Here is a 12,494-nt window from a genome sequence, read left to right as displayed (position 1 = left end):
TCCCTTCTAGCACTGACATGCTCTGGTCCTCAAGAGATGGGATTAAAAGCAGGGAGGGGGAACATGTAAGAGTCCCACAGTCTGAAGAGTGACCTTGGGGGAGGGAGGAAGGAACTAGCTTTCCAACCTGTTATGCTTTGGGCTTCTCCCCACATACTCCCTGTCTGAGTCCCTCCTAATGCCTTGTCAATACAGTTGTTGGAGGAACAGCAATCATCTTCATTTTTCCCACCCTAGAAATGTCACTCGCAAGGTCCATTGAACTAGAATGCAAAAACCAAACCAAATAAAACCCAAATGATGTGAAATAGAATGGAGGAATGATTTGGGAAATGGTATGGATGAGGGATTAAGTGGTTTCTGTTGTAGCCCCAGGGTGGCACAGTGGATTGAATGCTAGGCCTAGAATCAGGAAGACCTGAGTTCAAATCCAGTCTCAGACACTTACTAGCTGTGTGACCTGGTAAAGTCATTTAACCCATTTTGTCTCAGTTTCCTTCACCTTTAAAATGAGCAGGAGAAGGAAATGGGAGACCACTCCAGCACCTTTGTGAAGAAAACCCTAACTGGGGTCATACATGAGTGAAACAGCTCAACACCAATAAATGTCACTTATTTGTAAACCTTTTAGTTTCACCTAACCTGTTTCTTCATGAAGATAAGATTTTAGCAGAAACTCTCAGAGTCCTTCTGTCTCTGACGTTCTCCATTCCATGTTTTAAATTCCTTCCCAGGTCTGGCAGAGGATATTAGTATGCTTACTGAACAACCATTAAGTTCTGTGGAGATGTGAGTGTACCAGGCTGTACTTGCTGCTTCTCAATGTCCTTTGGCAGGGCCCCAAAAGGTAAACTACAATTTAAATACAATTTTGGCTTCCCCTCATCCTAAATATCTCCTGACCTTTTCTGGCTGTTCTCCCTTTGTCTATCCTGTCATCTGAAAACAGTAAACTCAGCACAACAGTTGCTTTCTGGCCTAATTCCGTGTAATAATTAACCTCTTGTACAAAGTTAGGGACAGGACAAGGTACAGGCAACAGCAGGGGTCTTTTCTCTGCTTATAAAAGTCTCCCATCATCAAACAGCATTTTCACTCTTTCCTGAGTGGCCTGGGAGCAAGGATGCCTTGTGGTGTGGTGATGGCATTCTGGGCTTCTGTGTTGATAGTCCTGGTGACCACTGTTCTGTTAGGGCTGTACAAGCTGAGGGTCTTGCGCCAGAAGAGAGCCAAGGAGCCACCTCTGGACAAAGGCCTCATCCCCTGGCTGGGTCATGCCAGGGACTTCTCTAATGATCCCTCCAGTTTCCTGAAGAGGATGCAAGAACGTCATGGGGACATCTTCACTGTTCAGTGTGCTGGCCGATATGTCACCTATGTCACAGACCCCTTCTCTTTTGATGCCATTCTGAAGGAGGACAGAAGCAAGCTGGACTTCTCTGAATTTGCATCTGAGTTGGTATTCAAAATCTTTGATTTCAGAAAACATGGAAATCACAGAGAAATGATGAGGAAGAACAGCTTAAGGCACTTGATGAGCACTGGCTTAGTTGGTCTGACCCAGGCCATGATGGACAGCCTGAAGGTCTTGATGCAAGAACCTGATGCTGGTGTGACACCAGCACCCCAGGAGTGGAAGCAGGATGGACTGTTTCAATTCTGCTACAGCACTGTCTTTAGAGCTGGTTACCTGGCCTTGTTTGGGAACTTACCTACTGATGGCAAGGCAGGCCATGCTCAGGATCTCCTCCAGTCCCAGAAAATCTTTGAGGAATTCAGAAAATTTGACATTCTCTTCCCAAGAATGTGTTTCTCAGTGCTCCTGGCCAAAGAAAAGCAAGAAGTGAGGAGGCTGAAAAACTTCTTCTGGGGTATTCTCTCTGCACGGCACATTCTGGAGAAGGATAATGTGAGTGAATGGATCCGTTCCCTTCAGCAGGACTTGGCTGACATGAGAATGCCTGAGATTGAAAGGAACAAATATAATTTTGTCATACTCTGGGCTTCCCAGGGCAACACAGGTGTTGTGTCCTTCTGGGCCCTCCTCTTCCTCCTGAAGAATCCTGAGGCTCTGAAGGCTGTGAGGGAGGAGGCAGAAAGAGTCCTCAAGAAAATGGGGCAAGAGATGAAACCCTGGGAGGTGCCCATCACTGTTGAGTATAGCATGCTGCAGCAAACCCCAGTGCTAGATAGTGTCATGGAGGAAACATTACGCATGGTGGTTGCCCCTATCCTGACCAGGACTGTCATGGAGGACATGATCCTGAAAATGGATGATGGCAGGGAGTATGCCCTCCGCCAGGGAGATGTAGTTTCCATCTTCCCCTACCTTTCCCTCCACATGGATCCAGAAATCTACCCAGATCCAACTACATTCAAATATGACCGTTTCCTGAACCCTGAAGGCAGCAGAAAGGTAGCTTTCTATAAGCAAGGGAGAAGGATCAAATCACCCATGTTGCCATGGAGTGCCGGCCCCTCCATCTGTCCTGGGAGGTTCTTTGCCCTCAGTGAGATGAAGATGTTTGTGTTCTTTATGGTTGCACAATATGACATAGAGTTGGTTGATCAAGAGGTGAAGATCCCTTCCGTAAACGTGAAGCGATTCGGAATCGGAGCCATGCAGCCAATACATGACGTCCAGTTCCGATATCGGCTATGCTTCTAGTTGGATTGTGAAAACTTGCACAAGCTCAAGGATACAGTAGGGGTAAAGTCTCTTTCCTCCCTTTCTAACCACCCTCTCATCCCCCAGAATCTCCTCTCCTTTAACATAGATCTTGTCCTCACCATCCTACTAAACTGCTCTCCAATGCCTTTCTCAATCAACACACCTGATTGTCTTTTTCATACCTTTTTTACTTCTCTGTAGCTTTTGACACTATTCACTATCCCTTGCTCCTGAAGACTCTTCTCCCTGGGCTACCTCTCTGATTCTTCCTTAATCTCCTTGAGTGATTTTGCTGATTGATAGAAGTTGCAGAGACTAGTTTCATTTTATTAAAAGGAGGAAAATTTCCAAACAATTTAGACTGTCCCATGGTGTAATGGGCTGCACTGGAGGCAGTGGGAGTGGGGTAGAGGGCAGTGGCACTAAAGGTCAGCAATCATAGCCTGGACAGCTCCTTTTCAGAGATGTTGTGCAGGGCATTCCTGCTCAAGTACAAGGCAGACTAGATGGCCTCTGAAGTCCTTTTAAGGCTAAGATTTTAGGAGTGAACAGGCATTTGTGGGACATCTTGGGTTCTGTGACCTTGCTCTCTTCCTCTACCTGCCTGCTATTCCTCTGTCTCCTCTGCAGTCTCCTTCTCTTTCTCCTGCCCCTGAGCTCCCAGGGTTCTATCCTTGAGCCTCTTCTCTTCTTTCTCTTCACCCTCTCCCTTGGTAAACTTTTTCACTCCTAGACTAGTTAAAACCTCTGTTCAGATTATTCCCTGGATACATTCCAGATCATGCTGTTGGTTAACCTCCAGTCCAGGATGTGATTACCTTTGGCTAGCTGCATCTTGATGTCCCAACTATATACATCCTGGAATGTAATCATCCTTATTTCCTCAAAGCTGAGTCCTTCTCCAGTTTATACCTCAAGAACCATTCTCTTAGACACCCAGAATCTAAGTGTTGGAGTTATTTTTGACACCATCCTCCTTTTATCTTTTCCTCATAGCCAGGCAATAACTAAGTTCTTCCTCTTCAATCTCTCCCACATCTGTCCAATTCTTTCCATACCCACTCTCATAGCCCTGGATGTATATATAGGGCATCACTTTTCATATGAACTGTTGCAATACTCTCCTGCCCAGATTCCCTGTCCCACCAATCCCATCAATATATTTACCTAGGGGTGGCTAGGTGGCACAGTGAGTAAAGTGCTGACGCTGGAGTCAGGAGGTCCTGAGTGTGGTTCTGGCCCCAGACACTTAACACCCACACAAAAAAAAACTAGCTGTGTAACCTTGAGCAAGTTACTTAACCCCAATTGCCCTCCAAAAGGCAAAAAAATAAAAAAATAAAGTTTACCAGATTTATCTCCTAAAGTAATTCTGTGACACCATCACTCCCCAGCTCAAGCATATCCTGCATCTCCAATTGCCTATAGGATAAGATACAAGCTCTGTAACCCCAGCAATCAAGCCCCCAAAGAACCAGGTCCAATCCTTTTTTAACCATCGTTTACTCCCATAGGTCCCCTTGTACATACTATCGTTTCCCTTTAATTTAGACCACTCACATTTTCCTAAAGATGCTCTGACTTGTTGGATATACAGAGCTTTACTTGTGCATGGGGGTAGTATAAAAACATTGGACTTGTAATCAAAAGACCAGGGTTCAAATCCCAGCTTTGCTTTTTGTAGCTGGATGTTTGAAGTCATTTCTCCTCTCTAAGGCTCTGCTCCCTCTCCCATAAAATGAAAGAATCTGACGAGGTGATCTCTAATCCCTGATAGCTCTAAACCCCATGATACTCTGCCCAGAATACTCTCCTCCATATCTCTAGCTATTAAAATTTGACCCATCTTTCTTTTATTTTAATCCAATCTTTATTAACATCTAGTTTTCATCATTCATTTCTGTAAGATTTTGAGTTACAATTTTTCTCCCTGGTTTTCCCCTACCCACCACCCCAAAATAGTGATCCCACTGGATATCCCCTCCTCCAATCTGCTCTCTCCCATATCTCCTCCCATACCCCCTCTGACTTTCCAGTAGGACATGGTGGATTTCTATGCCCCAGTGCCTGTATGTCTTATTTCCCAGTTACATGTAAAAAATATTAATAATAGTATATGTTTATATATATATATATTTTTTTCTTTAAACATTTCATTTTAAAACTTTGAATTCCAGATTCATTCCCTTCCTCCCTTGTCACCCACCCTTACTGGGAAGATAAGCAATTCAGTATAGGTTATACATGTGTAGCTATGCAAAACATTTCCATAGTGGATATATTGTAAAAGACTGACTATATTTCCCTCCCTCCTATCCCACCTCTCACTTGTTCTATTCTCTACTTTGATCCAGACCCTTTTCAAAAGTGGGTGCTTCTAATTTCCCTCCCCCCAGCCTGCCCTCCCTTCCATCATCCCCCCTCTCATCCCCTTTCCCTCTACTCTCCTGTAGGGTGAGATATCCTGTTTAGTGTGTATGTCATTTCCTCCCTAAGCCAAATTGAATGAGAATAAGGTCCACTCATCCCCTTTTGCCTTCCTGTTCTTTCCTTCCATTGTAACCATTTTCATTTGCCTCTTTTATATGAGATAGTTTACCCCATTCTGTCTCTCCCCATCTCCTTTCATTATATTCCTCTCTCACCTCTTAATTTCACCTTTTAAATATCATCCCTTCCTATTAAATTGGTCCTGTGCCCTCTATGTATACCTGCACATATAAATACACACATTCACATATGTATTCATATACCCATATACCCTCATATATATATATATATATATATATATTTATATTCCCTTCAACTATTCTCATACTGAGATAAGTTTCATAAGTTACAATTATTGTTTGGATGTAAATAGTTCAACTTTGATAAGTTCCTTATGATTTCTTTTCCCTGTTTACCTTCTCATGCTTCTCTTGCTTCTTGTATCTGAATGTCAAATTTTCTATTCAATTCTGTTTTTTTCATCAAGAATGCTTGAAAGTTTTCTATTCCACTGAATGACCATATTTTCCCCTGAAACATGATACTCAGTTTTGCTGGGTAGGTGATTCTTCATTTTAATCCCAGCTCCTTTGCCCTGTGGAATTTCATATTCCAAGCCCTTCAACCCCTCAGGGTAGAAGCTGCCAAATCCTGTGTTATCCTGATTGTGTTTCCACAGTATTCAAATTGTTTCTTCCTGGATGCTTGTAATATTTTCTCCTTGATCTGGGAATTCTAGAACCTGGCTATAATATTCCTAGGAGTTATCTTTTTGGGATCTTTCCCAGGAGATGATTGGTGGATTCTTTCAATCTCTATTTTTCCCTCTGGTTCTAAAACATCAGGACAGTTTTCCTTGAGAATTTCTTGAAGGATGATTTCTAGGTTCTTTCTCTGATCATGGATTTCAGGTAGAACAATAATTTTTAAGTTATCTCTCCTGGATCTATTTTCCAGGTCAGTGGTTTTTCCCATGAGTTATTTCACATTGCCTTCTATTTTTTCATTTGTTTGGATCTGTTTAATAGTATCTTGCTTTCTCGTAAAGTCACTAGCTTCCATTTGCTCCAATCTAATTCTGAAGCAATCATTCTCTTCATTCAGCTTTTGAGATTCTTTTTCCATCTTGCAAATTCAGCTTTTTAAGGTATTCTTCTCCTCATTGTCTTTTTGAGCCTCTTTTGCCATTTGAGTTAAATTTTTTTTAAGGTGTTATTTTCCTCAGTCAGGCTGTCGACTCTCATTTCATAATTTTCTTGCATCATTCTCATTTCTCTTCCCAATTTTTCTTCCACTTCTCTTATTTGATTTTCAAAATCCTTCTTAAGGTCCTCTATGGCCTGTAACCAGCTCATATTTTTCTTGGAAGCTTTTGGTGCAGGAGTTCTGACTTCACTGTCTTCCTCCTGTTCCATGCTTTGATCCTTTATGTCCCCAAAATAGGAGTGTAAAGTTGGGTTGCTCTGTTTGCTTTGCTTCCTTTTCCTGCTCATGTTGCCACTCAATTACTTGACTTTTGGGCTTTTTTTTTTTTTTTTTGCCACAGTAGGATTCTGCTACCAGGCAGGGGACCTGCGTACCAAACGCTGGGGTTTTCTCAGCTGCCAAAGGTATTAGTTGGGTGCCCTCTCTGAAGCCTCCACACACTTTGGGAAGTTGATCGCCCACTCCAGGACCTCTACCCTAGACTGCAATCTAGATCCAAGCAGGTTAAAGCAAAAGCGATTATCCCTCAGATTGGTCGCTTGGTCCCCCTACAATCTGAAGACCAGGAGCTGAAGCTGCCACACGTGGTAGCTATACGCCGCTGCACCTCAGCCACTTCTCGCCCCAGGGGCAAAGGCCAAGCACACTCCCGAACTACTGGATCCCAAAGTCCACACTGCATTGACCTCTCACTGTGTCCTTGGCATCTGTGTGTTAATAATTCTGGAAACCGCCACAGCTGCTGGTGATCTGAAGTCTTTCTAGACAGCAACTGGTCAGGCCCACCCTGGGCCTAAAACCTCTGGCTCAAGCAGGCCTGGGGTCGGCTCCCAGAGTGCTGTGCTGGAGGATTCCTGAGAGCATGCTGGGCTGTCCTCAGTGGGAGGCTTGCTTCTCTGTGTCATTTTGTGTGTTCTGTAGCTCCAAAGTTTCTTCAGAGTCACCTTTTACATGGATTGGAGGAGGTGAGAGCCAGAGCCCCATGGAAGTCCTGTTTCTGCTCTGTCATCTTGGCTCTGCCCCCTTGACCCATCTTTCAATTCAAGTCTATGTTTTATATCCCACCATTGACTGCTATCTCCTTGACTGTGTTTCCCAAATTGTATCAAATAATAAGGTTTGGTCAGTATTTCCCTATTAGTGTTTGCACAAAAGGTGTCCTACTTGATGACCATAGATTTTTTTTTTGACTGATTTAGCTGCCGTATGACTGAACAGAGACATTAGCATAACTCACATTATCTTTTAAGAACATTCAACTTCTGGAGGGTAGTCCCTGATCAAGTATGGGTTATATTTGATTTTCTTTGAGACCAATATAGCTCACTTCAATTCAACAAGCATTTCTTCAGCAACTACTGAGTGCAAAGCTCTTTTTCTTCTTATTTTGAGATTTGTAATTCAGTGATCTCTTTTTGTTATGACCCCATGCTCACCAAGGAACTTTTAGATGATTTGCTGGGAGTCAGCACAGTCTGTGGGTGGAAGGCAATGTGGTATGGTGGAAAAAGCCCTGAGCTTGGAATCCCATATCCTGAGTCCAGTCCTACTCTCCTGCTTATTTGCTATGGGACCTTTAGCAGGTCTCAGTCTCTCTGTGAGCTTCAATTTCCTCATGGGTCAAATGAAGCATTTGGAATGAGATGATGTATAAAGTGTGTCTACCATTCTAACTCCAATGTTGTAAGTTCCCTTTCAGGTCTTATGTTCTGGGATAATGTGTAAGAGCTTTCTTCCTGGCGTGAGAATATGTGGACCTGTTGCTATGAGTATAACTGCCATCTTGGAGGTTCTATTATACATTTGTATTACATAATTAAATTAACAACTTGGTTTCTTAGTCCATTTTTTGTGTGTTTGGTTAGTGGGGCTCAGGCCTCTGAAGACTCTGCATGAATGGATAAAATCAAGTTTCTGAACCTGCTGTGAATCTGTATAGTCCCCCAAGGAGGCCCAGTCTGAGCAGCTGGCCTCTCTTTCTCTCACTCTCACATCCTTTTAAGTAACTGCATAGAATCATTTATAGCCTCATTTTCTTCATCTGTAAAATGGGAATAAACAATAACTAGGTAGAGGATGATGCCCTTTTTAGATAGATGGTGTGCAGGGGTTGGTGGAAAATTTTTTTCTTCTTCTACTGGTAAAGTTGACTCTTTCTTCAACTTAAAGAGAACCATGGACTGTGTGTTATCTGGTCCTTCTCATAAACAGCATTATCTTAGACATCCTAGGGGACAGTTTAACTATAGAAGCACTTTGAAAGTGGGTAGGTGGAAAGAAATTTAACTCCTGGAGAAGGAACAAAAAACAGACTCTTACTCTAACTGCTAGACTTACAGAGGAGACTGATAGTCACCTAGATGGTAGAATAGAAAGCTCCTGTCCAAACATAGGTCTCTTTTTGACCTGCCACAGTGCCTGAAATTCTACCATTAATGCTTTTCCTGTGAGACTAAAACATTTCTCCTGGGGGTTGGAGGGTGAAGGCATTGCCTTATCACAATACAAATCCCCAAGGGAAGGAAGAAGAAAAGAAATTCATTAGCATCTCATCAGGTACTAAATTTTCAGCCTCTTTAAAAAGATTCATTGATTTTTTAATAAACTTATATATTTATTTTTAGTTTTTAACATTCACTTTTATAAGATTTTTGAGCTCTAAATTTGTCCCCTTCTCTGCCTTCCCTCACCCCAAGACAGCATGCAATCCAATATAGGCTATACACGTACAATCATATTAAACATATTTCCATACTAGTCAAATTGTGAAAGAAGAATCAGAACAAAAGAGAAAACCCATGAGAAAGAAAGAAAAAGAGAAATAATAGTATGCTTTAGTCTGCATTCAAACTCCATGGTTCTTTCTCTGGATGTAGATAGCATTTTCCATCATGAGTCTTTTGGAATTGTCTTAAATCACTGCACTGCCAAAAAGAGCTAAGTCTATCAAAGTTGGTCATCACACAATGTTGCTTTCACTGTGTTCAATGTTCTCCTGATTCTGTTCACTTCATATAGCATCAGTTCATGTAAATTATTCCAGGTTTTTCTGAAATTCACCTGTTCATCATTTCTTAAAGCACAATAGTATTCCATTACATTTATATACCACAATTTGTTCAGCCATTCCTTAATTGATGGGCATCCCATCAATTTCTTATTCTTTGCCACCACAAAAAAAGAGATGCTATAAATATTTTTGTACATGTGGCTCCTTTTCCCCTTTTTATGCTCTGTTTGGGATACAAACTTAGTAGTGGTATTGCTGAATCAAAGAGTATGGACAGTTTTATAGTCCTTTGAACATAGTTTCAAATTCCTCTACACAATGATTGGATTAGTTCACAACTCCACCAACAACACATTAGTGGTCCAATTTTTCCACATCCTCCAACATTTTTCATTTTCCTGTTTTGTCATTTTAGCCAATATAATAAGTATGATGTGGTACCTCAGAGTTCTTTTAATTTGAATTTCTCTAAACAATAGTGGTTAAGAGCATTTTTATATGACTATAGATATCTTTAATTTCTTCATCTGAAAATTGCTTGTTCACATCTTTTGACCATTTATCAATTGGGCAATGATGTATTCTTACATATTTGACTCAGTTCTCTCTTTACTTTGGAAATGAGACCTTTATCAGAGACACTAACTATAAAAATTATCTCTCAGCTTTCTGCTTCCCATCTAATCTTGATTGCATTGGCTTTGTACAAAAACTTTTTAATTTAATGCAGTCAAAACTATTTAATTTTTTCAGTCTCTTTCTCAGCAGACTCAGCTTTCAGCAGAAGGTGTTTGATGGAAGAGAAAGGGAGGGTAGTGTAATGAACAAGGGATTTGGAGATAGAGGAACTAGATTTGAATAATTGCTTTTCCATTTTCTAGCTCTATGACCCCGCCTAATCTGATGCCAGGGACCACTCAGACCTTGAGGGTTCAATGGATCATTCCTTGCTCAGAGGTTTAGACAAACAATCCATTTAATGAACTTATTGTCAAATATCAACAGGGAAAAGCATGTCCCCATGAGATTAAAACACAGTTTGTAAAGAAGAAAGCTGCCACCTACCACCCAAGGAGGTTAAAAACAGTTAATAAAGCTAACTCTTTCCCTCCAAAGTCCTTGTAGATTCCTTGCTCACAAGAGTCCTTGGTGGTACTTGGGAAGTGTTGAGTTGACATATCCCCAGTTCCACCAATATTCTGGAGCATAACGACTTCTTTGGGCCTCAGTTTCTTTCTCTGTAAAATGAGGTTTGACTTGATCTCTTAGGTCCCCTCAACCACTAAATCTTAGGAGTCTGTGAAAGAATAAGAAGGTGTTACTGGAAGATAGGTCCATAATGGAGCCAAAAGTGAAATCCTGAGAATCTTTGGGGAGAGTAATGAAATTGGGAAAGGGAGATGCTCAAAACACTTTGCTGTAGCCCTCCTTTCTGTCACAGGCTGGTCCAGCTTATGTGTGGATAGGCCCCTGAGGGGGAAGGGGAAGTCTGCATCTCTCTATCTCCTGTCTTTTTTTCCATTCTCTCCTGCCACTCCCATCACAGTACAGTGGAAAGAATTCTGGACTTTGGAATAACATGACCTGAATTCTGATTCCTACCTTGCTCTCTCTGTGATCTCAGTTAAGTTATTTAAGACAGGGATCACTCAGACCTTGAGGATCATTGAGCCTCAGAAACAAATTCTTTATCAGAAACCCTTGTTACAAAAATTATTTTCCAGTTTAGCTGGATGGTCTTAATGGATAATGTGAGCTGTGCTCTCTCTTCAGGCATATAGCTGTCAAGCAAATAAAAAACCTGCAGCTATTAGTCAGGGCAAGCTCTGTCCAAACAGTGCAGAGGAAATCATTCTTTACTTTTGATACAATTTGGTAGCATCCTCATGGAGATAGCAACCAATGGTGGGATATAAAACATACATGAATCCAAAGAGGGGTCAAATTTTAAAAACTAGAGGTATGAAGGAAAGTATTCCAGGCAGAGTATCATGGGGCTTAGAGCTGTAAGGGATTAGAGATCACTTCACCAGACTCTCTCATTTTATGGAAGAGGAAGTTGAGCCTTATAGAGGTGAAAAGACTTCAAACATCAAACATGTAGTTGCAGAAAGCAAAGCTGGGATTTTAACCCTGGTCTTTTTTTTTTGGCCTTTTGGAGGGCAATTGGGGTTAAGTGACTTGCCCAAGGTCACATGGCTATTTTCTATGTTAAATGTCTGAGGCTGGATCCGAACCCAGGTCCTCCTGACTCCAGGGCTGGTGCTCTATTCACTGTGCCTCCTAGCCGCCCCATGAACCCTGGTCTTTCGAACACAAGTCCTGTTCATTACACTTACCATGCTTAAGCAAAGCTCTCCATATGCAACAAGTCAGAGCATCTTTAAGAAACTTTAGAGGGAAAAGATAGTATATATAAGGGACATATGGAAAAAGAAGACAGGGGAAAAAAGGGTGGGATCTGGTTTCTGGGGGGCTTGACTGCTGCGTTATGGAATTTGGATCTTATCCTACAGGCAATAGGAGATGCAGGATATCCTAGAGCTGGGGAGTGATGGTGTCACAGAATTACTTTAGGGAGAAGAATCCAGTAGCCTCTATCAATGGGATTGGTGGGACAGGGAAGTTGGGCAGGAGAGTATTGCAACAGTCCAGATTAGAAGTGATGCCCCACACATCCAGGGCTATGAGAGTGAGTATGGGAGGAATTGGACAGATGTGAGAGAGACTGAAGAGGAAGAACTTAGTTACTGCCTGGCTGTGAGGATAAGGTAGAACGAGGATAGGTGTCAAAAATGACTCCAACACAGAGTCTGGGTGCCTGGGAGGACAGTGGTTGAGACACAATTTGGGAAAGGACTAGGTTTGGGGAAATAAGGATGATTTCAGTCTAGGATGTGTGTAGTTGAGACATTAAGATGCAGCAAGCCAAAGGTAGTCAAAGATCCTGGGCTGGAAATTAACTAACAGCTTGATCTGGAATGTAGCCAGGGAATGATCTGAATAGAGGTTCCAACTGTAGTCTAGAAGCGAAAGATATAACCAAGGGAAAGAGTAAAGAGAAAGAGCAGGAGAGGATCAAGGATAGAATCTTGGGAGCTCAGGGGCAGGAGAAAA

General features: G+C 42.0%; 1 protein-coding gene across 1 annotated transcript; it reads left to right on the top strand.

Moving 5' to 3' along the window:
* Window positions 1-1,096: 1,096 nt before the first annotated feature.
* LOC138166954 (7-alpha-hydroxycholest-4-en-3-one 12-alpha-hydroxylase-like) lies at window positions 1,097-8,191 on the top strand. The gene is made up of 2 exons (XM_069095422.1): window positions 1,097-2,710; window positions 6,708-8,191. The coding sequence occupies exon 1, from the start codon at window positions 1,124-1,126 to the stop codon at window positions 2,666-2,668; it is 1,545 nt and encodes a 514-aa protein (XP_068951523.1). The 5' UTR covers window positions 1,097-1,123; the 3' UTR covers window positions 2,669-2,710; window positions 6,708-8,191.
* Window positions 8,192-12,494: the final 4,303 nt, after the last annotated feature.

This window comes from Petaurus breviceps, unplaced genomic scaffold (assembly GCF_028583685.1).
Source record: "Petaurus breviceps papuanus isolate PSGF00001 unplaced genomic scaffold, PetGlider_PUasm1.0 227, whole genome shotgun sequence".
In the NCBI taxonomy this organism is placed as follows: Eukaryota; Metazoa; Chordata; class Mammalia; order Diprotodontia; family Petauridae; genus Petaurus; species Petaurus breviceps.
The sequence above is the reverse complement of the archived record's forward strand: the minus strand, read 5'-3'. Positions and strand labels throughout refer to the sequence as shown.